Source organism: Danio rerio, chromosome 11 (assembly GCF_049306965.1).
Source record: "Danio rerio strain Tuebingen ecotype United States chromosome 11, GRCz12tu, whole genome shotgun sequence".
Lineage (NCBI taxonomy): Eukaryota > Metazoa > Chordata > Actinopteri > Cypriniformes > Danionidae > Danio > Danio rerio.
The window spans coordinates 41,210,456-41,238,071 of record NC_133186.1 but is presented as its reverse complement, the minus strand read 5'-3'; the positions used below and the strand labels follow the sequence as shown (position 1 = coordinate 41,238,071).

Sequence of the window (27,616 nt, the reverse complement as noted above, 5' to 3'; positions counted from 1 at the left end):
CTGTACAAAGCCACATTCTTTACATCTCTCAAATCCCATTTAACTTTTCCTTGTTTAGAGAATTATTATTACCTGTCTATGTATGACAAGATCCAATCTGTCTTCTTAGTAAATCCTGCTTCAAGGCACATGATGTAAAGTAATATATATTAAAACTCTGCATCCCTGTTTCTTTGCCGTCATTGGATTGCACGCTGTCAGAAAATAAATATCATTATCTAAGAGTGACAGTCCAAAGCATTGTGAAATCTCCTCGTGAAAGCAGCGAGATGTCGAACAATCACAGGCACACGCGAGATTTTACGGAGGAGTTTATAATTATAATCTGTGAGAGCTTGAAAAGTGGATAAATTGGCGTCTGGGATTGTGAAAAGCCGGCCTCTCCAACAATGTACAGTAGCTTTTGAAAATCAGCTAATGTCAGAAAATGTTAGGAAGTCAGACTTCGAGGCTTTTAACAAAACTCCACCACGAACAAAAGACTTCAATAAACAGCTGTGAACTCTGAGCCCGTCACAATGAAGAAGCGCTATCTCGACTTGGACAATGCACTGCATTCTTGTTAAACGGCGCTTTGTGCACTTGCAATCTTTTCCACGTTTTGTTATTGTGTTTCAAAGACGTTCATAAAGGATGTGCCTTTAAACTGGATTTCTGCTTAGAAAAGTGTTTAGCACAGTAATGGAATCATATATATACAGTGGAAGTCATAATTATTAGCCCTCTTGTGAATTTTTTTGCTTTTTCAAATATTTCCAAAATATTTTTTCTTCTAGAGAAAGTCTTTTTTGTTTTATTTCGGCTGTAATTAAAGTGTTTTTTAAACCATATTAAGGTCATTATTATTAGCCCCCTCGATTTATCTACAGTACAAACCATCATTATACAATGATTTGCCTAGTTAACCTAATTAACCTAGTTAAGCCTTTTAATGTCACTTTAAGCTGTCTAAGAGTGTCTTGAAAAATATCTAGTCAAATATTATTACCTGTCATCATTCATTCATTTTCTTGTCGGCTTAGTGCCTTTATTATTCAGGGGTCGCCACAGCGGAATGAACCGCTAACTTATCCAGCAAGTTTTTACGCAGCGGATGCCCTTCCAGCTGCAACCCATCTCTGGGAAATATCCACACACACACACTCATACACTACGGACAATTTAGCCTACCCAATTCACCTGTACTGCATGTCTTTGGACTGTGGGGGAAATTGGAGCACCTAGAGGAAACCCACGCAAAGGCAGGGAGAACATGCAAACTCCACACAGAAATGCCAACTGAGCCGAGGTTTGAACCAGCAACCCAGCGACCTTCTTGCTGTGAGGCGACAGCACTTCTGCGCCACTGCCTCACCCTACTGTCATCATGGCAAAGAGAAAATAAATCAGTTATTAGAAATGAGTTATTAAAACTAATAGGATTAGAAATGTGTTGAAAAAATCTTTCTGTTAAACAGAAATAGGGAAAAAAATATGGGGGGCTTAATTCGGGGGACTGTTCCATAAACCAAGTTTAGAGAAAAGGCCAGGATTATTCTGCTAAGTCAGGTTTATTACAGTTTTATCTATTGGTTTGGCTCATTTCTTGAAACAGGAATTACAAATGGCAAATGTTCACAACAGAATTGATTTTCTCATTCATTTCATCAAATTGCAAAGGTCTAAATACAACTTTCAAATGATTAAGTACAGTCAATTACTTAATTTCCAAGTGAATAGATCTAGCTGATCTAAACTGATGCCGAAAACAGGCTTCCAGTGTGCGTAGTTTCAGGTGCTGCACATCTTGTGTCTTCACACCATAAACAATAAAGACAGTGGGACCACTCTTCATCAATGGAAACCTCAAGGCCACTGGATATTTAACATTGCTACATGAAGATGTGTTTCCCTCTTTATGCACTGAAGCTGGCACGTTCCCTGAGTTTTTCCAGCAGGATGGTGCACCACCACATTATGGGTGTCAGGTCCGAGCATTCCTAGATGAACGGTTTCCTGAAAAGTGGATTAGTCTTCGTGGGCTAGTTGAATGGCCCCCAAGGTCTCCCGATCTGACCCCCTTGGACTTTTATCTTTGGGGTCATCTGAAGGCAATTGTCTATGGTGTAAAGATAAAAGATGTGCAGCACCTGAAACTACAGATACTGGAAGCCTGTGCTGGCATTTCTCCTGCTGTGTTGCTATCAGTGTGTGAAGAGTGGGAGAAGAAGGTTGCATTGACCATCCAACACAATGGGCAGCACACTGAACACATTTTATAAGTGGTCAGAAACTTGTAAATAACTCATGAAATAATAAAGCTACGTTAAACCCAAGCACACCATTGTTTTTCTTGTGAAATTCCCAATATGTTTGATGTGTCAAATGACCCTCTTCCCATTAAAAAAACAAAAGTTGGATCACCACACATCTTGAAAAGTTTGCCCCCTCACATATACTAATTTGCCACAAACAGGACGTTAATATCACCAACCATTCCCATTTTATGAAGGTGTATCCATATAAATGCCCAACCCTGTATAAATACACATATATTATACACACATTATTAGTCCTGTTGTTTGGATTAGCTTAAACTGATTTGATTAGCCACTTTCAAGTATATTCGGGTATTGTTCATACTTAAATACAATTACAATTCATTCATTCATTTTCTTGTCGGCTTAGTCCCTTTATTAATCCGGGGTCGCCACAGCGGAATGAACCGCCAACTTATCCAGCAAGTTTTTACGCAGCGGATGCCCTTCTAGCCACAACCCATCTCTGGGAAACATCCACACACACATTCACACACACACTCATACACTACGGACAATTTAGCCTATCCAATTCACCTGTACCGCATGTCTTTGGACTGTCTTTGGACTGTGGGGGAAACCGGAGGAAACCCACGCAAACACAGGGAGAACGTGCAAACTCCACACAGAAACGCCAACTGAGCCGAGGTTCGAACCAGCGACCCAGCGACCTTCTTGCTGTGAGGCGACAGCACTACCTACATCGCCACTGCCTCGCCCATACAATAACTAATGAAACCTTATTGTAAAGTGCGACCAATATTTTGATCAAAGTCTCAAAATGTAAATTCCCAATGTTCAATACCTCAAAAAAAAAAAATGCAGGTATAAAAGCTGTCACTATAATAGTACACACTTATACCTAAAGCATCCATATTGGAACATTTAAAGGTTCACATTACATCCTAAAACGTACAAAAGTCTAAAATTTTTAAGTTACAAACACACACCTCTGGGGTACAGTCTAGGTACAAATATGTATTTTTATAAGTGTCAGCTTTTGTACCGTTATTTTTGAGTGCAGAAGAGTATCTCCTGATTGTAAACCACAGCACAGCATCACCCAAACGGGATTGTTTTGCATGGAAGCCTGTTTACAAGCGCTCATGAATAAGTTTGCCCTCAGCGGCGGCTGAACATGTGGAGAAGACGCTCTCCCTTGAATCTAAGTAGGTTAAATCAAGTTGCCAAATGGAGTGGATTTGACAAGGCTCCTGCTACCCCAATGAGCATGAAGCATCTTATCTCCTCTGAAATGGATATTTTCCCAGCATTTTCACGCTGGACCGGAAGGCCCGGGAGCAACGGCTGCCACCGAAACCCAAAACAGAGCTGACAGGAGTGAGATGTGAAGACAGAGCTCCTGTTTTGATCAGCATTTAAGACAAGACACTGCAGGTGAACATACTGTAAAAAAATAAAAAATAAAATAAAAAATTCCCCAGTACCTTTTCATTTTGAGTTGCATTTTGAGTCCTTGATCTTTTTTCCAACATCTCTTAACCTTGAAGAGTTCAAAAAATGGACTTTTATTATATTTTTTTTTAATCATTTATTTGTGATGATTTTCTCAAGCTTTAACAAAACATTTTGTACATTTAAAGTTGTAACTTTCCCCCCATTTTCGAACATTGCCGCCGAAATAAATTAGCAAGCAAATAAAATTAAAATACAATTACAACAGGAATAAATAAAAGTATAGCAAAATTGAAAATATTGTTAATAATAGTAAATAATTAAATAAAAAATATATATATAATAATAATAATAATAGTAAATTAATAAAAAATAAATAAATAAACTTAAAAAAAAATTTCAAATAAATAATTACCTACAGTACATGATAATACAAATCAATATTGTTACATTTATAGTGGTCTTTTACATAAATATCAAACTAAACCATATTGGTGATCACAGTTAAACCTGTTTGCACAGATTTATTTATATAAATCAGTTAAAGGAGACAGTCTTCCTTTTCCCAAAACATGTAATCATAGGTTGCCATGTCTCATAAAATTTTTGGACTGATCCCTTCATTAAATACTTAATTTTCTCTAATTTCAAATATAAAATCAGATCACACATCCACATTGAAGCTTTAGGTGAAGCTGACTTTTATTATAATTTTTAATAGTTTAAATTGATATATCATGTGGGTTGATGTTGTATATTATGCTACGAAAACCTTGTGATTAAACTGCCAGCACATGTTCTGTTAGTTTAGAGGCTTATTCCTCTCTATTTTATTTCTTCTACATTATATTATTTAAAACTACTGAAATGTCGATAAAAGTCACTTTGTTAATTTTCAACATCAAAAGTCAACAGAGCAGAGATCGACATCCCATAATGCAATTCATAACTGCAAATAAATGGAAAACACTTGTGTGTAACAAAATTTGTTGTTCATTAATATATATTTTTACAGTGTAGAGAAAAAATAACTAACAGTGATCACCATACACTGCAAATAAATGATTATCCTATTATAAATTTGGTTTTGTTCCTAGTTTAAAGATCTGTTTTTTTTAATTTTTTTCTGAAATAATTAGTGAGTTCTCCTTTAGAACAAGCAAAATAATCTGCCGGTTGGCTGAGTAAAAAAATCTAAAAAACAACATTATTTTTCTAACTTTAGCTGTAGGTTATTTAGCTTGTTAAGGAAAAACTCACTTATTTTTGTCTTTTATTTCCGTGTATATACACACTTGAAGTCAAAATTAATAGCCCTCTTTTGAATTTATTATTATCATTTTAATAATTCCAAATGATGTTTAATAGAGCAAGAAAATTTTCACAGTATGTCTCATAATATTTTGTCTTCTGGAGAAACTCTTGATTGTTTTATTTCATTTAGAATAAAAGCAGTTTTTATTTTTTTTAAAAGCCATTTTAGGGTCAAAATTATTAGCACCTTTATAATTTTTTGATTATAAAGTCTACAGAATAAACCATCATTATACAATAACTTGCTTAATTACCCTAACCTGTCTAGTTATCCTAATTAACCTAGTTAAGTCTTTAAATGTCACTTTAAGCTGTATAAAATGTCTTGAACAATATCTAGTCAAATATTATTTACTGTCATCATGCAAAGATCAAATAAATCAATTAGAAATGATTAGAAATTAGAAATGAGTTATTAAATTAGAAATGAGTTATTAAAACTATTATTATTAGAAATGTGTTGAAAACACGCACGCACGCACCCACGCACGCACGCACGCACACACACACACATATATATATATATATATATATATATATATATATATATATATATATATATATATATATATATATATATATATATATATATATATATATATATATATATATATATAATTATATAATATAATATATAAAATAAATAAAGGTACATTTGGCAAATTATGGATGAACATAACCCTCTTAAAAAAAATCCAGGTTAGGAAAAAAACTGAAACATACAAAAAAAAAATGATATTTTGAAGAATGTTGGAAAAACAGCAATTGACTTCCATTATAGTATCTTTTGTTACTAATATGGATGTTAATGGCTTCTTTTTCCTTCAGACTTTCTTGGAGAAAAGCACGAGGAAGTTTAACATTGTGGGTGAAATGTCCCTTTAAAAATTGCAAACATATTTTGTAATGCAAGTTTTCTAAAGTAATACGTTTCATGATGCAAATGAGCCATTGTTTAATTAAATATGCAGTAATTTGCATACACTACATTTAATTAAAATACATTTATCCATTAGATGAAGTAAGGTTCAACAATCTGTATGAAAATATACATATTAGAAAATACATCAAAAAATAATGCAAACGGCCACATTTACACTTTTTTTTTTTGGATAAATAAAATGTTTGTAATCAGTTAAATTATGAATGAACATAACCCTCTGTATAAAAAAAACAATGCAGAATACAGACATGAATAAAACTGAGTTTAATTTAAGTGTTGCTGATTTTCATTTAATTTTGCTCTTTTTTTTTGAGAAAACAGCCTTTATAAATGTGTTGCGATTCAAATCCACACACACAACCTGATAAAGTGTGACAAAAGAAACACTTAAAAGTGCATTCTGGATGCTTTCTTTAAATCAGACTGAATTTATAATAGATGTGCATGAAAAAAAACGATGTTTCTGCCTGCAGGATCTTGCTTTGAGTTCATCGGTTAAAGAAAAACGTGAAGCCTTTTGACATTTTCTATTGCTACGACATGCAATCCTTCCACTATGCTCTGCGCCCGAGGCCTCCCGAGTGGTAAACTAAGCCTTTTTTTTTATTTCTGGAATTGTCCAACAGCAGCGTCACCGAGATGTGCGTGACTAGAAGAGGCCGTGTTCACAGAGAGAATTAGCACAGCGACCCAGTTTGGACACCACTGCGGCTCAGACACTTAACCTTTACTGACTCGAGCAGACAGCCGCAGCACTTTAGGAAGGAGCCGGAGCAAAAGAAATGGATTGCCGTGAGTGCTATTAGCCACAGATCGAGCAGAAAATTACCTGACAGCGTATGAGTTTGTGGCGGTTTGAGTAATACGTTCAAAACAAGAGCGCGTCGCCGTACTGGCAACATGAGGGAAATTGAATTAATAACAATTCTGCAGCATTTAGTCATCTATCCTGTGAAAAATACAGTCTGTGGCTGCTGATCATTGCAATGCAGTGAGAAGTGCAAGACTGAGATGGTGAAATGCATGCATAAAGTTAGCAGCAATTTTAAATAGTTTAACACGGATGTAATGTACCATTCAATGATGATCAGGATAAGCTTAAACACTGATTTGGAATTTAACACATTAAATAAAAGATCAAAATATCACCAGTGACTTTAATTACACAGGCATTAACCAGCCATTTATAAATGTTAAATATTAAAATGTAATCTGGTTTTAAATCTCAGATTATTTCTGTCATTTGTTGCACAACAATTTTTCAGCTTTTTGACTAAAAAATAAGAAATCACTTAGACCATGACTTGGCAATCAGCGGGAGATATAATGTTTTGCCCGTGAAGGGGGTGTTTATAAAATAAATTGAATTTAATTAAAAAAAAAATAAATAAAATTAAATAATACAAATAAAATAAAATGATACAATTAAAATTACTTAATAAAATAAATAAATAAAATATTAAAATAAAGCAAAATAAAACAAAACAAAATAAAAAAAATAATAATAAAACAAATAAAATAAAACAAAATAAAATAAAATAAAAAGGGGGGCATTCTCATAATGTGGAAACATTTCAGGTCTCCTGCCTTGTGTAGAGGTACACAATATTTGTTTATATCTACACATTATAAACATAATAAAACAAAATGTGAAAATTAAATAAAAATCAATTAAAAATAATAAATTAATAAATAAAATAAAATAATAAAATTAAACAATAACATGAAATTAAATTAAATTAAACAATAATATAAAATAAAATAAAATGAAATAAAATTTAATAAAAAATGAAAATGTAAAAAATTAAATAAAATACAAATAAAATAATAAAATAAAATAAAAAGAATTAAGTAATTAATAAACAAAACAAAAAACAAATAATTAGATAAAACAAAATAAAAGGGGGACATTCACATAATGTGGAAAAACTAATAGCGCTTCATGTACCCCGATTTGAGTACAAATACACAATATTTTTTTAAAATCTAAACTATTAGAAGAAATTATTTTTGTAATAAAATTATTAGAAGAAATAAAAAAATAATAATAAATAATTTGTTTCTATGTTCTTTAAAGCTGGTGCTGCACACACATCGTCCAATAGTAATGAGCCACTTGCCCTTCGCGCTGCAATCTTAACATTATCTGTATGGAAGATTTAAGTGACGGCATTCTGTATTTTGCCTTTCACTTGTATGGTGGCTCTGAACTGTCAAAACACCTCTCAAAGTGTTTTTTGGATGCGAAAAAACAAACCTGATTTAAAGTTTTTATGACGGATGAAGTTTTTGGAAGCAGTGTGACAATACTATAGACACATTGTGAGGTCTATTTAATCCTTTAACGTGCAAACCTTAACATGCAAAATAGTGTTTTCCAACCCTGTTCCTTAAGATACACCAACAGTACACATTTTAACCTCTTCCTAATCAAACACACCTAAATCAACTCATCAGAACATTAGAACAGACTCCAAAACCTGAAGTTAAAGGGTCAGATAGGGGAGACATCCAAAATATGTACACTACCTGACAAATGTCTTTGTCGTCGATCCAAATTGTAAAACCAACAAATAATAACTTGACTTCTTTGGAAAAGTGTCAGAAGGTAGATTTTTCAGATGAATCATCTGTTTAACTGCATCCTAATCATCACAAATACTGCAGAAGACCTAATGGAACCCGCACGGACCCAAGATTCTCACCGAAATCAGTCAAGTTTGGTGAAGGAAAAATCATGGTTTGGGGTTACATTCAGTATGGGGGCCTGCGAGAGATCTGCAGAGTGGATGGCAACATCAACAGCCTGAGGGATCAAGACATTTGTGCTGCCCATTATATTACAAACCACAGGAGAGGGCAAATTCTTCAGCAGGATAGCGCTCCTTCTCATACTTCACCCTTCACATCAAAGTTCCGAAAAGTAAAGAAGGTGATCCAGGATTGGCCAGCCTAGTCACCAAATATGAACATTATTGAGTATGTCTGGGGTAAGATGAAGGAGGAGGCATTAAAGATGAATCGAAATAATCTTGATGAACTCTGGGAGTCCAGCAAGAACACTTTCTTTGCCATTCCAGATGACTTAATTAATCAGTGATTTGAGTCATTGCAGAGATGTATGGATGCAGTCCTCCGAGCTCATGGAAGTCATACACAATATTCATTCTTTTTCTACTGCACCATAACTTTACATTCTATACTGTACATTATTTCTGTTAAGTAACAGGACTTTTGTCTAAGCCACAGGTATCAAACTCAGGTCCAAAAGGGCCGCAGCTCTGCACAGTTTAGTTCCAACCCTAATTAAACACACCTGATCAAACTAATTGAGTCCTTCAGGCTTGTTTGAAACCTACAGGTAAGTGTGTTGGAGCAGGGTTGGAACTAAACTGTGCAGGGCTTCGGCCCTCCAGGAATTGAGTTTGACACCACTGGTCTAAGCAAGGTCAGATCTTACTGTCCTAATTAAATAATTAAAAATCAAGGCATGATCATATTTTATTTTGGTAAAATAAGCGTAATCTAGAGGCCTTTGCCTTTCATATAAGCCACTTCGGAGGCAAAATGATCAACTAGAAGTCCATGTTATTATTTTATGTTCCTAAAACTTGGAAAGGCGACAAGACTTTTGTCAGGTAGTGTACTGTTGTTGTGCCTCCAGGAACCGGGTTGGGAAACACTGCTTTAGTCAATACTTTCCTATCCTAATAAAGTTAAAAACATCCTAAAAATAAAAATGTGCTAGACTCACCAATGCAGTTGTCTCTATGTTCTTCGAAGCCAGCGCTGCACACGCATCGTCCAATAGGAACAAGCCACTCCCCCTCAGCGCTGCAGTACATCTTGGGCGTGTCTCTTTCCTCAGCGTGATCCACACATTGACCCCGAACCTCAACCAATGAGGACGAATCTGCGCCCGTCACCACATCGGTGAAGATGGCCAGGTTGCGCGCCATTCCCGTGCAGCGTTTATAATACACCCGCACCGACACGATGGCGATGCACGCTCCGATATCCTGGAAGGCCAAGTAGAAGCCACGTTTTCCCAGCGGCCCGACACCACGGATCTCAGTGTTAAGTTTGAGTCTCCGCACTCCCAGATCCACATTGGTAAAACTCTCGTCTGCCGCGATGGTGTCGATTTTAGAGAACTGGCTCTCCCAGATGCTGGTGCCCACGTCCCGGTCTGTTTCGTAGTAGTAGAGGTTGAAGGTCTCTTTGCAGGTGCCAAGGACGCCCGGCATGCTGTTGCAGTCGCGCAAGGTGAACTTCATCTCAATGTAGATCCGTCGCGCACCGTCCCGCTGGATCCAGTTGGTGCGCAGCCAGTTGTTCTGACTTGGGCTCATCACATTGCACACCTGGTATGTGTGGATGGGGCTGAAGTACTCGTCCATTTCATTGATCGCATCCCACTGATGGCGATAGAGAGAGAGAGAGAGAGAGAGAGAGAGAGAGAGAGAGAGAGAGAGTTGTTATTGTTTATTTATACTAGACAGAAAATAAATTATATTACTTGAAATAAAATAAATAACAAGGAAAGAGAATGAGGGTTGTTATTGTGTACTGAAACTAAATCTGCAAATGGAAATAAATTGTATTAACTGAAATAAATGTAAAAAAAAGTAAAAAAAATTCTGCAATATAATATATATATATATATATATATATATATATATATATATATATATATATATATGGCAAAATAAATGAGTGTTGTTACCTTAAACTTAATCTTTAAAAGACAATAAACCGTATCCTGAAATGGAGGACAATAAATGAATAAACAAAAAAATTAACCAACCAAACAACCAACCAACCAACAAATTAACCAACGAATCAACCAACCAACGAATTAACCAACCAACCAACGAATCAACCAACCAACCAACAAATCAACCAACCAACCAACCAACCAACAAATCAACCAACCAACCAACCAATCAACCAACCAACCAACGAATCAACCAACCAACCAACCAACATATCAACCAACCAACCAACTAACCAACAAATCAATCAACCGACCAACGAATTAACCAACCAACCAACCAACCAACATATCGACCAACCAATCAACCAACCAACCAACGAATTAACCAACCAACCAACGAATTAACCAACCAACCAACGAATCAACCAACCAACCAACCAACCAACCAACCAACCAACCAACGCATCAACCAATCAACCAAGCAACCAACTAACGAATTAACCAACCAACCAAACAACCAACCAACCAACGTATCAACCAATCAACCAAGCAACCAACTAACGAATTAACCAACCAACCAACCAACCAACCTATCAACCAATCAACCAACCAACCAACGAATCAATCAACCAACCAACCAACCTATCAACCAATCAACCAACCAACCAACGTATCAACCAACTAACCAACCAACCAATGAATTAACCAACCAACCAACGAATCAATCAACCAACCAACCAACCAACCAACAAACCAACGTATCAACCAATCAACCAACAAATTAACCAACCAACCAACCAACGAATTAACCAACCAACCAACGTATCAACCAATCAACCAACCAATCAACGTATCAACCAACCAACCAACCAACCAACCAACCAATTAACCAACCAACCAACCAACCAACGAATTAACCAACCAACCAACCCACGAATCAACCAACCAACCAACGAATCAACCAACCAACGAATTAACCAACCAACCAACGAATCAACCAACCAACCAACAAATCAACCAACCAACCAACCAACCAACAAATCAACCAACCAACCAACCAACCAATCAACCAACCAACCAACGAATCAACCAACCAACCAACCAACCAACATATCAACCAACCAACCAACTAACCAACAAATCAATCAACCGACCAACGAATTAACCAACCAACCAACCAACCAACATATCGACCAACCAATCAACCAACCAACCAACGAATTAACCAACCAACCAACGAATTAACCAACCAACCAACGAATCAACCAACCAACCAACCAACCAACCAACCAACGCATCAACCAATCAACCAAGCAACCAACTAACGAATTAACCAACCAAACAACCAACCAACCAACGTATCAACCAATCAACCAAGCAACCAACTAACGAATTAACCAACCAACCAACCAACCAACCTATCAACCAATCAACCAACCAACCAACGAATCAATCAACCAACCAACCAACCTATCAACCAATCAATCAACCAACCAACGTATCAACCAACTAACCAACCAACCAATGAATTAACCAACCAACCAACGAATCAATCAACCAACCAACCAACCAACCAACCAACGTATCAACCAATCAACCAACAAATTAACCAACCAACCAACCAACGAATTAACCAACCAACCAACGTATCAACCAATCAACCAACCAATCAACGTATCAACCAACCAATCAACCAACCAATTAACCAACCAACCAACCAACCAACGAATTAACCAACCAACCAACCCACGAATCAACCAACCAACCAACCAACGAATCAACCAACCAACCAACCAACCAACCAACCAACCAACCAACGTATCAACCAATCAACCAACCAACCAACCAACCAACCAACAAACGTATCAACCAATCAACCAACCAACCAACCAACCAATTAACCAATCAACGAATCCACGAATCAACCAGCCAACCATCAAACAAACGAAAATAAGACAAAAAAGGCAGACAAAACAAATAATAAAAAATTACATTAAATTAAGTTTTTTTTTTCCCTTTTTTTTATTTTATTTTTTTTTACATTTTTTCATTTTATATTTTCTTAATTTTTACATTTTAATTTGATGTAGTTTCTGACATTTTTCATTTTGTTTTACATTTTTAAGTTGAAGCTTTAAAATGATGAACCTAAACATAAAAAATTAACAGACAAATATAAAACCAATAACTAAATTACTAAAGTTTACAAAAAAGTTAAAGTAAAGTAAAAGTAAATAAAATTTGAATAGAAGTACTCAATATTTATTAGAAATTTATAACAAATAGTTTTACATCTAAACATTACTAGATGAAATATTTTCAAAAAATAAAAAATAAAAAAAATAAATGTAATTGTAGTCACTATTCATTTTATTTTACATTTTAAGGTTGAAGTTCTAAAATAACAGAAACTAAACAAAAACAATAATAAACAGAAAGTTCAAAAATAAAAACTAAACTACAAAACAGAAGTTTACAAATAAAGTTTAAAAATAAAGACAACATAAAAATTAAATACAGTTTTAACAGAAATACACAATATTTATTTTGCAAATTCAAATAGTTTTACATCTAAACATTAATAGAAGAAATATTGTCAAAATAAAATAAGTAAATAAATAAAAATGTAGTTTAAAAATTAAGAGAATATAAACAAATTTAATCTAATTAAATTTTAACAGAAATACACAATATTTATTTAGCAAATTCAAGTATTTTTTTTATAGTAATTCTAATGTATGATAATAATGTCTGATAGTATTTTAAACATTATTAGAAAAAATACTGGCAAAATAAAATACATTTCCATAAACAAATAAATGGCCTATAAGCAGTGACGCATTACAGCATTCACTAAATAAAACAACTAAAAAAAAAAAAAAATTGCAGATCATAAACAAAAACCAAAATACTACAGTACTAACACATCTTTGTTTGTAAATTAATATAAATTCAACAGTATTTCACATTTTACAGCAATCTGCATGAGAGCTGCTTCAAAACGTTTACATATGCACTGCGGTGCGCAAGATTAATATCATGATGAATGTGGCCAGCATTTCCTTAATAACGTTCAGAAATCCCTCGTTATTTATGGGAGGGTTTTATGCGGTTTAAGCAGTTTTTCTATGCAATGCAAATAATCAGGCATGAATAAATATTTTATTATGAGTTGCAAATGAACTTAAAGATTCATATCATCAGCCTGGAGCGGAAAAAATGAAAATGCGGATCAATGTGGATGAAGACGTCCAGGACCAGAGTTTTATCTAGTACCAGCAAAGACAAACAGTTGAACAATATTACAAAATAACTAACTAAATCAAGTTCATTTAACTGCAGTAGAGTGAGCTGTTTTTAACATCAGAGCTTTTTCTTCTTGTATTGAAGTTCATTCATTTTCCTTCTGCTTAGTTCCTCGTTTATCAGGGGTTGACACGGCAGAATGAACCGCTAACTATTCCAGCATATGTTTTAGGCAGTGGATGTCCTTCTAGCTGCAACCCAGCACTGGAAAACAAGTACGGCTGATTTAAGTTCATCCAATTTACCTATAGCACTTGTCTTTGGACTGTGGGGGGAAACCCAAGCCAACATGGGGAGAACATGCAAACTCCACACAGAAATGCACTAACCACTGAGACCCCTCGCCACTACTTGTATAGAGGTTTTAAAATAATATAGTATTGTGCTCGCAAATTTTAACACACACACACACACACACACGCGCGTGCACGCGCCCTTGTAAAAAATGGGATTAATTATTTATTTATGATGTTGTGTTTAACTGATTGCATTAATCTGTCAAACTTTATAGTCAGTCATGCATAACTGGTCATTTATGATCATCCCTAATTGAAACTATTAAAATAAGGGCAACAGAGTATAAAATTCATAGCTTAATCAGACCCTCATTATTGTGTTTCAAAAAACCGAGTGTTTTTAATAAATCAATCATAATTAGTGGGACAGCGTAACATTTGCAATTAAAGGTAACACAAATGAAAAGCCTTTAAGAAAAAAATTAAGAGGCCGCATTTTTGGGGGATTTCTACTTTGAGGAAAATGCTAATATTTATTGCATTCTATAAAAGTATGACAACAATTATTCCAAATTTAAAATAAAAACATTGTCATTTATTTCATATTTTCATATCATGCACTGCAAAAAAAGAATGCAGGCATCCACACAAGTCCTTCATGTTGTCACAACACAAATCAATTAAGTTAACTTAATTTTTTATGGTCAATCACCTAAATTTGTTAAATCAATTAAGTCCCCTCAGAAAAATTAAGAATAAAACTGATTTTGCCAGGTTTTATAAACTATTTTCAATTGGAGCACATGATATAATTGATCGCGGCTGGTCTCTCATCCATAATCAGTAATAATCCAATTAGATTGATTCGAGTCTACAATAAATAGAGCTTATCTTTATTTCGAAAGAACCCCCCCCCCCCCCCCCCCTTCCACCCCATCTCCTCCTTTTCCTCCTGTACTCTCAAACCTGCCTGATCTCGGACTCCCTTATATGCTCATTGACCAGGTCCAATTATCGACCAGGACCAATTATCATTGAGCTCGGGGTTCTCTCCCATGACAACATGCTAAACCTGCTAACAGCATCAAGCAATATCTAAGTGTAAACTCTTGAAAAATAGGTAGTTTGAACATTTAGCAAAAGTCATTTTTGATGCCATTTATTGTCATTTTTATAATGAATTGTTTAGGAAATAAAACTGGTCAGAATTAAAAATGTCTACACTTACACTACACTTGAAAGTGTGTTCATGAGACTGTCATGATTCCTTTATAATCCTTCATATAATTCCTTTATATAATAGTTTAAAATGCCTTTGTCATGACAACTTGATATTACACAGAGAAAAAAACTTGTCATAAATCTGCATGATTGTCATGAGAAAATAGTGCCCGTTTTCGCGTACAGCCCCAGTCCTGTCAAATAATAATAATAATAAAAAAAAATAATAATAATAATTCCTTACATTTAAATAGCGCTTTGCTGGACACTCAAATCGCTTTTACACATTGGGGTGAATCTACTAATTCACCACCAGTGTGCAGCATCCACCTGGATGACGTGACAGCAGCCATATTGCGCCAGACCGCACACCCCACACCAGCTGATTGGTGGAGAGGAGACAGAGTGATGAAGCCAATTATGATATGAGAAAGGATAGGAGGTCATGACAGAGACAGTGGGCTAATTTGGCCAGGATGCCGAGGTTAACCGCTACTCTTTTTCAAAGGACATCAGGGTTTTTTAATGACCACAGAGAGTCGGGACCTTGGTTTAACGTCTCATCTGAAAGATGGCACTCACTGAGCAGTATACAGTCCTCTTCACTATACTGGGGCGTTAGGACCCACACAGACCGCAGGATGAGCGCCCCCTGCTGGCCTCACTTTCAACAGCAACCTGGCTTTCCCATGTGGTCTCCCATCCAGGTATTGACCGGACGCAGCCTTGCTTAGCTTCAGTGGGCAACCATGGGAGAGTGACAGAGAGCTAGCAGACGGCAATGAATATCTAAATGAATGAGGAGTCCTGAAATATCAAGAGCTCCTCACTGAACTCACACTAAAATTATATTTCAGACAATTAAATTAATTAAATCAATTAAATCTGACGTTACCAGTCACATTACTTTTTTTTCCAATTCCTTTTTATTATATTTTAAGTAACATCTGCATACACATTTCCATGTGTTAGATCAAACACAAACCAACAAACAAACAATTGAACAAACAAAACAAAAACAAAACAAAAGACTTCTCAGTATTTTACATCAAAATACAATATCACCTCTATTATTAATCTTCTAGTAAAACATTTCCAAATCCACCACCTTTTAAAAACAGCGTAAAAGGTCCCCAAACTCTATCAAAAATGATATATCTATTTCTTATCATATAAGTTATTTTTTCCATTGTCATGTTTGTTGCTCTTTCAGCCAACAGCCTATAGTTGGTGCACATATACTTTTCCAATTTAAAGAAATAAAGGCTGATTTATACTTCTGCGTCAAACACCGGCGTATGCTACGGCGCTGACGCATAGCCCTTCGCCGTGGCCGTTGCCGTCACTGACGTGCACCTCTCTCTTGCGACTACATGTCGCAACAACGCATATTGGCTGACAATCAAGATCAGACAACATTTGGTAAAAACAACATTTTTGCTTTAGATTTTTTTGGTCCTTTTCTTTCTAAATGAATGACCCAGAATATTTGGACTGTGCTATGTGTTAAAATAAAAAGAAAATGTCAGATTTTTCTGCTGTACAACCCCTCAAAAACATTCAGTGCAAGGTACTATTGCCTGACAATAATCAGATAACATTTGGTAAAAGCAACAGTTTTGTTTTTGATTTTTTTGATCATTTTCTTTCTAAATGAACGACCCAGAATATCTGGACTGTGCTAGGGGTTAAAATAAAAAGAAAATGTAGTATTTTTTTTTGTTGTTGTACAACCCTTAAACAACAACACTCACTGCGAGTTACTATTGGCTGACAATCAAGATCAAACAACATGTGGTTAAAAACAAAATTTTTGTTTTTTAATTTCATGGTCATTTTCTTCCTAAATGACAAGCCAGGATATCTGGACTGTCCTGGGGGTTAAATTAAGAAGAAAATTTACGATTTTCTGCTGTACAACCCCTGAAAGACAACATTCAGTGCGAGTTACTATTGGCTGACAATAAAGAATCAGGCAACATTCGGTAAAAACATCATTTTTGTTTTTAACGTCTTGGTCATTTTCTTTCTAAATGAACGACCCAGGAAATATAAACCATGCAAGGGAAGAAAATAAGAAGAAAAATTTCAATTGTCAAATGTCTGTGATTGGTCGGCTTGGTAGCGCTGACAAGTCTGGGCGGGACCGAGAGCCGCGGGAATGGCGCGAACCCAATGTAGCGATTGTTTACAAGTGTGGAGTCCCGTGAAGGAGCTCCGGATGGAAAGTTTTGTTTTGTGTTTACCTCATAGTTAAAGTTGCTGCACGTCGGCCGGTTGTTGCCTCAAAATGAGCGAGTTTGAGCCACTTGTACATCCCGGAAGTGTTCAGGAAAAGCAAAAAAGCAGCGAAGAAACTTGACACAGAGGAACAATAACACCTCACTGCCAACTAGCGTTTCGGAAGTGTTAATGCAGACCAACAGAGACAGCGCGCAGAAGTATAAATGCACAGCCACGCGCGTTGCATGCGCCGTGGGTTACGCCGGTCACTTGACGCAGAAGTATAAATCAGGCGTAAGCCGTTTCGCTTGTAGAATACATATATTCAAAAATATTTGCTCCGTCTTTTTTAACTTGATCTCCTTGGGATATAAATGAAATAAAAAAATTAGTCACATTACTTTTGTTTATATTTTGGTTCATATTCTCCAAAACATAACATTCACATGGCCACCAATGAACTGATTGTCAACTTGTGGTGATGTCTGGTACTGCGGCCAAACAACATTGCACTAAAAGCTCATTTTGACACATCAACTTCAAATTTGGAATATAATTTGTTCCGATATTTTGCTTTGATTTTCTGCAAAAATTAGGCTAAAAAGGAAACAAAGTTGTATAACTTTTGTTCTATTAAACTTATTGAACTTTTCCACTTTAGCTACAATGACAAGTGTCTTCTTTTAAATGAGATCAAGTTTCTATCTATGGACTAAAGCATTGAATACTGGCATTTATTTAAGCTGAACCTATCATTTTCATGTCTGTGTTTAAGAAGGCCACAGTTAATAATGTGAACGACCAAAAGCATTGTCGCAAAATGAAGGCGAATGAGGTGTGCGTAGAGACACAAAGAAAAAAAAGGGCTCCAGACGGAATGTCAGTATATAAAGAGTCAGGAGTAATAATGTGGTGTTTTTCCTCATTGATAGTAATGCAGTAAACCGTCCGTGTATTTCTCCACTGTTTAGTGTCACACATCTCCATCTGCGCACTTGTGGCCTTTAGTCTCAGTAACAGCAGCCAAACAGCACCGCTTGGCGTTATTTATTATTATGTATTTATGCAAAACTGCTGGTTTGTGGCCTGTGTTGAGCCTCGGGATCTTCTGTTATTTTCCCGCTGCTCTTCAAGGCCAATCTCGCATCGATTTCCTCCTCTGTGGATATTAATACATGCTCTTACATGAGATAAACAACAGGCAGACACGAAAACAAGGCAGGAAAAGTCTTTGACAGATCAGATACTACAAGCAGCGAAGAACAACAAAGCAACAGCATGTTTTGTGGGTCATACCTGCCAGCAAAAACACTGCTGGAAAAACACTAAAATACTCTGCTGAAAAAGATAATTAGTGGCACTTACAAAGGGAAGCAACAGTTGTGTTTTCTGGAGGAAATGGACAAAATAGGGAATAATTAGTTTCTGTGTTTGAGAAAATCTCACATTTATTTATTTAATAAATACAGTTAAAACTGAAATATTCTGAAGTATTGTTACATTTTAAATCAATTGATGTCAATTATTATGGTTTATTAAAATGCTTAGTGTTACATGACCCCTGAAAATCTTTCTAGTATGATTATTTGTTGCTCACAAAAAATTAATTAAATAAATATTATAAATAATATATAATTAATTATTGAATAATTTAAATAATGCGATTAAAAAAAAAAAATATATATATATATATATATATATATATATATATATATATATATATATATATACATATATACATATATATATACACAATTTATTATTTATTTATAATTATAAAATGTATAATTAGAATTATTACTATTATTAATGACTAAAGCAGTTATTATCAGGTATTTAATTTGTTACAGAAGCTTTCAATTTCATACAATATTTAATAAAATAATATTTAAAAATTCAACCACAGTTTACACTACAATATTATTTCTAGCTTATTAGTAAAAATTATTAACTATTGATAATTACAGTAGTCATTCATTTTCGTTGGCTTTGTCGACTTATCAACTTATCCAGCATATTCACCCAGAGGAAACCCACGCCAACACGAGGAGAACATGCAAACTCCACATAGAAATGCCAACTGACCCAGGCAGGGATCAAACCAGCAACCTTCTTAATGACATTAAAACAAAACTAAACCTGAAATTATAATAAAATTTTATTGAAATTGATTTATGAATTTGTTAATGAAAATACATACAAACAAATAAATAAACAAGTAAAAAAAAAAAGGAAAAAAAAAAAACATTGGGAAAAAAAAAATAAACAGTTTTTTTTTTTACAGTGATACTGGTCAATATTCAGAAAATTACCGGAACGACTTTACCGGTAAATAAAAAAAATAAAAAAAATGCTGTTCAAACAGGTGAAAACGTTCTGGAATTTTTACAGAAAAGACCGTTCATACATCCATTACATAATACCGGCAAATTCTGACATAATTAACCAGAAATGAGCTCTAAACAGCTGTGCTTGTATTTGTATACATAGAAGGGCTCAGGCTTTTGTTGATGGTTTCACTTTTATTTAAAGTTTTAGCATTCATGCAGCTGCTTTTGTCCCAGGGATATCTAAAGTCAGAAGCGCGAACCACAGCTAAAGGTTTACACATTTGACTACATTACAAATTCTGTGGATGGTTTATTGTGAACAACTTTGATGAAAACATATAGAGAAACACTTTCGCATGTCGAGATGTACATAATATGTGTGCGTGCTGGCGCTCAACGGCTGCTTCCCGTGCACACACGTCAAGCAACTGAAGCAGAGCGTAAAGATGAACAAACAGCAGTTTATCACAAGCATTTTATCGATCATTTTTTTACACAGTTGGCATTAAGAAGGAAGATGGAAACATCTGACTAACATCTAGCAGCTAAATCTGTCTGGAAAAATATTCAAAGGCTTTTATTTTCAATAAATAATGTGAAAGAGTCTGAATGTTCTGATTGGCTGGAGTAGACGTCTCACGTCAGCATGTTCTAATCGTGAACACACTTTTTCCGTCAATTTTCCTTCTGCGTTCACACAGCGCAGCATTTCAACAAAATACCGGTAATGTTACATCTTCTCTATCTGGAAAATAGCCAGAATGAATGTACCGGTATTTTTAAAAAGGGCCAGTTCACACATATAGACCTTTCTGGAAATCAACATATAAGTATAATAACATTTGTCGGCAATCAACATATAAGTATCATCACAAAGAAAAAAAAATTACACTACAATATATTAAAAAATATATTTTTTTATTTAATGATAATTCCCAATTATATTTCATAATATTACAGATATAATTGATTATTTAATGATAATTCACAATAATATTTCATAATATTACAGATATATTTGATAATTTAATGATAATTCACAATAATATTTCACAATATTACAAATATATTTGATTATTTAATTAATCCACAATAATATTTCATAATATTACACAATTATTTTATTATTTAATGATAATTCACAATAATATTTCATAATATTACAGATATATTTGATTATTTAATGATAATTCACAATAATATTTTATAATATTACAAATATATTTTATTATTTAATTAATTCACAATAATATTTCATAATATTACACAATTATTTTATTATTTAATGATAATTCACAATAATATTTCATAATATTACAAATAAATTTTATTTAAATATATTTCACAATAATATTATATATTTTTACAAATATATTTGATTATTTAATGATAATTTGCAATGATATTTTATAATATTACAAATATATTTGATTATTTATTGTTATTTCACAATAATATTTCATAATATTACAAATATATTTATTTAATGATAATTCACAAAAATATTTCATAATATTACTGTATGTTTGATCAAATAATGGTGCTTATAAAAATCCTAACACTGGTATATTTTAATAATGCTGTCTTATTTTTATATTTTTTAGCTTTTTTGTTGTTATTGTTGTAGTTGAACAGGCCCCCACATAAAAGTGTGAGCTTCAGCAGTTCAGCAGCCTTGGGTCCATCGGCTGCAATGAATGCATTAGAGAAACAGCCGTTTTAATTGAAAGGGAAAACACTGACCTCAGACCAGCCTTAAACCCAGCCACCGTGAACCTGAAGTTGAACCTAAACCTCTTCTGAAAAGAACAGCAGATCAGCTCACCTCGGCCCATTGGGAATGCAGAAAAAAAAAGAAAAGCCCAGCGCGCTAATTAAACTGTTGGAGAGCCGACACACAACTTTGAGTCTTTAGTGCTTAAATTGAATTTGTCCTTGCATTAATGATTAGATTAGAGAGTGTGTTCAAATCTAAGAGTTTTCAGGTTGACTCCGGGGTTGAACTAATTTGCTTCATCCTTTCATGAGCTTCCCCATAAAAGTCTGCGTTTTTTTTGTTTGTTTTGTTTTAGTCATGTATTAGATGATCAATGGAGGAAAATGATTGAAATTAATCAAAAAGTGACAACAAAGTGATGATCTTTTAATCTGTATCACAAACCTGTATAACAAACCCCTGATGCTAGTCTAGGGAAAGGTGGGGTTTGACATTTACATGCAATTAAAATTAATTTATACAAATAGTTTATAAGAGCAAAATATGTCATCATCAAATCTTATCACAAATCGAAAAACAAGATTATTTTTCTTACCCCATTGGCAGTTTAATTTGCTTGATTTGAGGAAAAACTCACTTCATTTCGGCATATTATTTCTTAAAACAAGACAATATGTTTTGCTTGTCTAGAAAACGATTCTTGATTTAAGAGTTTGTAGATATTTGGATTAGATACAAGACAAAAAATCTAAGTAAGTAAAGCATTTTTTGCAGTGTAGGCTAAATAGTCCGTAGTGTGTGAGTGAATGTGTGTGGATGTTTCCCTGAGATGGGTTGCGGCTGGAAGGGCATCTGCTGTGTAAAAACGTGCTGGATAAGTTGGCGGTTCATTCCGCTGTGGCGACCCTGGATTAATAAAGGGACTAAGCCGACAAGAAAATGAATGAATTAATGTTTGCTTGTCAATTTCAATTTGTCAACCTATTTAACTTTAATTAATGCTTCAAGAAATATAATTATTTTTCAGTAACGTTTTTTTAACTATTAAACATTTGCTTTATGTTAAAAAAACACAAACTATTTTCATTTTAGCTATAAAACCAACACATCAAATAATATAAAAATAAAATACAACAGCTTTTTGAAGAAATGATAGTCCTTGTAATAATAAGATTTAGATTGGAGAGTGTGTTGAAATCAGTGAGTTTTCAGGCTGACTTAGGGGTTGAAGAAATTTGCTTCATCCTTTCACTAATAGAAGTCTGCGTTTTGTTTTAGTCGCATCACAAATGAGACGATCAATGGAAGACAATGATTGAAAAGAATCAAAGAGAAAATCCTTCTGCTCTGACAGTTTTTCATGAAATTGAGACACGTTTCATGTAAATCCAGCTAATCTACATGATCTCCATATCGATATCTAAAGGATAATAATCTTTTTAAGTGCAGATCTTTGATCATTTCAAATGTCTAACATGAGAAATATGCTTGGACTGGACATTCGTTTCATTAACTGATATGACTTGATGCAATATAATATTTAGTTATATTTTAAATTAGTATTTATTTATGTTGTAAAATGTGAATTTTAATAAACGGCTACTTCTATTAATTTCAGGGGGGGTTTACTAGATTTTTTTACTATAATTATTTATTAATTGTCATTTAATCTTTACTAAAAACACCTAACTGTAGTAACTCAGTGGTTAATGAAAAGAAAGAAAAATTAAATTAAATGAAAGTAACTAGTTTTATAAGTGAACTAATTCTACTTTGGTTTTGTACATACAGATAACGACACATTTCTTGTGTAAATTAAATTGCTTTAAAGAGCAAGGACATTTCTCACTGTGTTTTCTATTGTATTTTTGTTCTGGAGAAAGTAATTTATTTTAGTTGGCCTGGAATATATATTAAATACATTTTAATAATAATAATAATAAAATAAATAAAGTCAGTATTGCTTTTTTCTATTGTCTACAGAGCAAAGTACTGTTGTCTAATAATTTACACTGTAAAACATAGTTACAGTTTACAGTTAAACTTACAATAACTTGCTGGCAATTTTGCAATAAACTCATTGTGGATATGTACTCCTGTCTACATTTCTGGAGAGTGCAAATTATGTAGCCAGAGGTACATCTGACAGCATTTAGTCTTAAAAATTAACGCTCTGGGGCGGTATGACACCGGCGACTGCTTCTGTTTCTATCCGCAATACCAGATGACCGCTACCACCGTATGGACGACTTTTGCGGTGTTACAAGTTTGGCCAGTAGATTGCTGCGTACGATGGTGGATTTGGGACGTGGAGCAGAGTTGACTGTGATAAGTTGACTGGTTCGAGTCAGGAAAAGAACGAAAGCAAAAAAAAAAAAAAAAATCAATAAACAACTGAAAATGTAATGAAATCATGTGGGCGAGAAGGCTTCTTTTTTTTAGATTGCCTTAGAAAACACTATCGGCTGGATTTAGGCATAGGGGAGGGTTGCTCGGCCAGTCGGTCGGGCAGTCATTCAGTTGACGACAATCTGTCCTGGGGTGCGTTTCCCAAACAACAAAGTAACTCGCGGCTGAACTTACATAGTACAATGCATCGTTTGGGAAAAGAACGATGTGGTGACGAGTGTTTCCCCAAACCCATAGTTTCTCTTTCGCAGATCTATTGTTTGAACTAAGTTAGTTATAACATAAAAGCACCCATAATCACGCTCTAAATGGGGTGGTTGCAACTTTAGAAAAGAACCAACAATTTCATTGTGCAAATTATATTGTTTTAAACAAACATGCATTAAAATGAAAAAAAAAAAACTATATTACTTTTGGTAAAAACATGCAGTCGTTTTCCATCTTAATTGAAATATAGAGCACATATAGAGAATGTGTTTCCTTTACAAATATTATTGAAAATATTCAATTCTATTCCATATATTAATATATTCTATTCTAAAATATAAAATCACTTACAAAAGCTAACACATATTCTAATATTATATATAAATCATATAAACAAACATATAAGGAGGTGATTTATTAAAATAATTAATTTAATATTTATTATTAATTAGGAAATGAAAATAAAAAAGTCAAAATTTAACTTTAATAATAACATTAATAATATTAATGATGATGATGGTGTTGATGATAATAATAATTATTATTATAATTATTATTACTATAATTATTATTGTTATTATTATTATTATTATTATTATTATTATTATTATTATTATTATCATAAAGTAGGGTATTGTTTATTTATTATTTATTTTTTGAAAAACCTAGCTTTACAATTCGACACATGCAAACCACTGCAGAAATGTTCTAACCAACAGGCCCATGTCATATACAGTACAGATACTTAATAAATAACTCACTATAAATTAAAAGCATAAATGTATGCTAAAGTATGTTTTTTTTTTACAAGCTTTGGAGACGTAACAAATTCCGCTTGTAAATAATAGGTTACCTATAGCTTCCGCCATGAGACTTTGTTCAAAATGACATCATTGTTTTCAAAGTGCACTGTAAAGGGAGCGCAATTGTCAACAGAGAGATGACCTTAATGCTTTTTTTTATCATTCTAAGCTTAAATGTTAGAATGTTCTAAATTAATAGGGCTTAGGGGGGATAAGTGGGAAAAGAACACAGCCAGGAACTATGTTTCTAACTACAGTTTTAGAGGTGTAGACACGCATAAAAGTGTGTGACGCAGTTTGCGAATGTTCGTTGGAACGATGGATTTGGGAAACGGCAAATCAACAAACTCTGTTTGTAACAATGGAACTTGCGACCTTAACTGGCAAATTATTTTTTATTGTACTGAGTAACTCTAACTTGCCTAACTATTGAATAAACTTAGTTAAGTCTTTAAACTGCACATTAAGCTAAATAGTAGCATCTTGCAAAATAAATAGAAAAATATTATACTGTATATATTGTACTATAATTGTCGCAAAGGGAGAATTAATTTATTAAAACTTTGTGTTTTAAAATCTGTTATATTACTCTTTTTTATTTAATTAGCAATATAATTTTAAATATTTAATTATAATAAAGCATATTTATTTATTTAGTTAGTGAAACAGCTGACACTTCATCCAATATATTCATCACACTACAGACCCTCGTTAACTCCTAATTCAGCATCCTTGTTTGGATAAAACATTGAAGTGTGTGCTGTTTATTTTGGTTGTGAATGAGAAGAGCTCTTTTCTCCTCAATGCATCCATTCAGAATCCCGTTCCTGAAACCAGCACCAAACAAACAGCTGCAGACACACAAGCGGAAATAAAGCCATCCGGAAAAGAGAAGATGCACCAAAAATATGCACAAAAACAACATTTGCTTCCACTTCTGCCATACAATGAGCTGCTGCCCAAAATAATATGCAAATGACACTAACACAATTGAAAAGAAAAGTTCCAAAAAATAACTAACGAACTAAATAAATAAATAAATATAAACACTGTCAACATTTACTCATGTTAATCTAAATTAAATATACAGTCACCGGCCACTTTATTAGGTACACCTGTCAAAATGCTTGTTTACACAAATGCCTTGTTGATACCCGAGGTCAGAGAGGAATGGCTAGACTGGTTCAAGCCAATAGAAAGGCAACAAAAACCACTCGTTACAACCAAAGTATGCAGAAGAGCATGTTTGAATGCACAACACGTCAAACCTTGAGGCGGATGGGCTACTGCAGCAGACAACCACACCGGGTGTCACTCCTGTCAGCTAAGAACAGGAAACTGAGGCTACAGTTCACAGTACAGTAAGAAAAAGAGAAAGAAAAAGAGAAACATGCTGCATCCCAATTCGCATACTTATACAACGCCCAAAAAGTACTTTTATGAAAAGGAAACATTTATATTTTCGAGTGTGCAAAAGAAGAGCATGCAAGCTTTGGGACATACTACTTCCTCTTTAACAGATCGTTGTGTTGCTTAGTTATGCCCCGTCAATCATCCACACATCATCCACATTTCTGTCGTATTTAATTTCCTACCTTATTGGAAAAGCAGCAGCAGGTTAATCTCCCATTCATGGGTCTTTTATATATATATAATTATATAATTATGCACTCAGACATTAAAGTCCAATCGTGTCTTTATATAAGTTCAGTATTGTTGCAGATAAAATATAACACAAATAATGCCATTTAAATATTTTCCAGTTGGCTAGATATTGACGGTCATTCAAACATCTTTACCAAAGCCTCTTGACGATTGGTCTCGCGCGTCCATCATGTTTGTAGTTTATTTACACTTTTCACATGTGTTTGTAGTTCTAATCGAATTAACGTCCAACACGCAATGTGCATAAAAAAAAAATTGCAGCTTTGTTATATATATATATATATATATATATATATATATATATATATATATATATATATATATATATATATATATATATATATAAGTGCTCTTCTAAAAGTTTTGAATGGTGGGTTTGTAAAGAGAAAATCCCATTTGAAATGTGTTTTGACAAAAGCGACACGCAGCTGTCCATCCTGGGCTGGTATTTACAGTGACACAATCACATAGCATCAAGGCAGACGTTTAATCTGGGAAACGTCTCCATCTGCTTTGCTCATGAGAGAGAAATCTTGATTTATGCTGAATTTCCCGTCTGCTGTTTGCGTTGCAGAATTTGACAGCGATAACCTTTGTGAAGCGTGTCTGTTAATTGTGTGTGTCTGCCGAACGCTGCTATGAGCTTATAAGAACATCTCCCTCTAAGCCTCAGCCACTGTCATAGTCATACTGACCCTACAATAAATCTAATTTGCTTTTCATTTACACGCCCTTCGTCAGATCATCCAAGGTGTAGGTGATTCTTTTTTTTTTTTTGTCAGTTCAAAAGAATATTAAGGACATTTTAGCTG

General features: G+C 34.1%; 1 protein-coding gene across 11 annotated transcripts in view; it reads right to left on the bottom strand.

Annotated features, from left to right (window-relative positions):
- The window catches only part of epha8 (eph receptor A8), a 266,646-nt gene that overhangs the window by 58,694 nt on the left and 180,336 nt on the right, over positions 1-27,616 (bottom strand). For all 11 annotated transcript variants that reach the window (XM_073917077.1, XM_073917081.1, XM_073917076.1 and 8 more), the window contains one exon: positions 9,725-10,388. In XM_073917077.1, the coding sequence (XP_073773178.1) occupies positions 9,725-10,388 (664 nt within the window). The remainder of the gene's footprint in view (positions 1-9,724; positions 10,389-27,616) is intronic.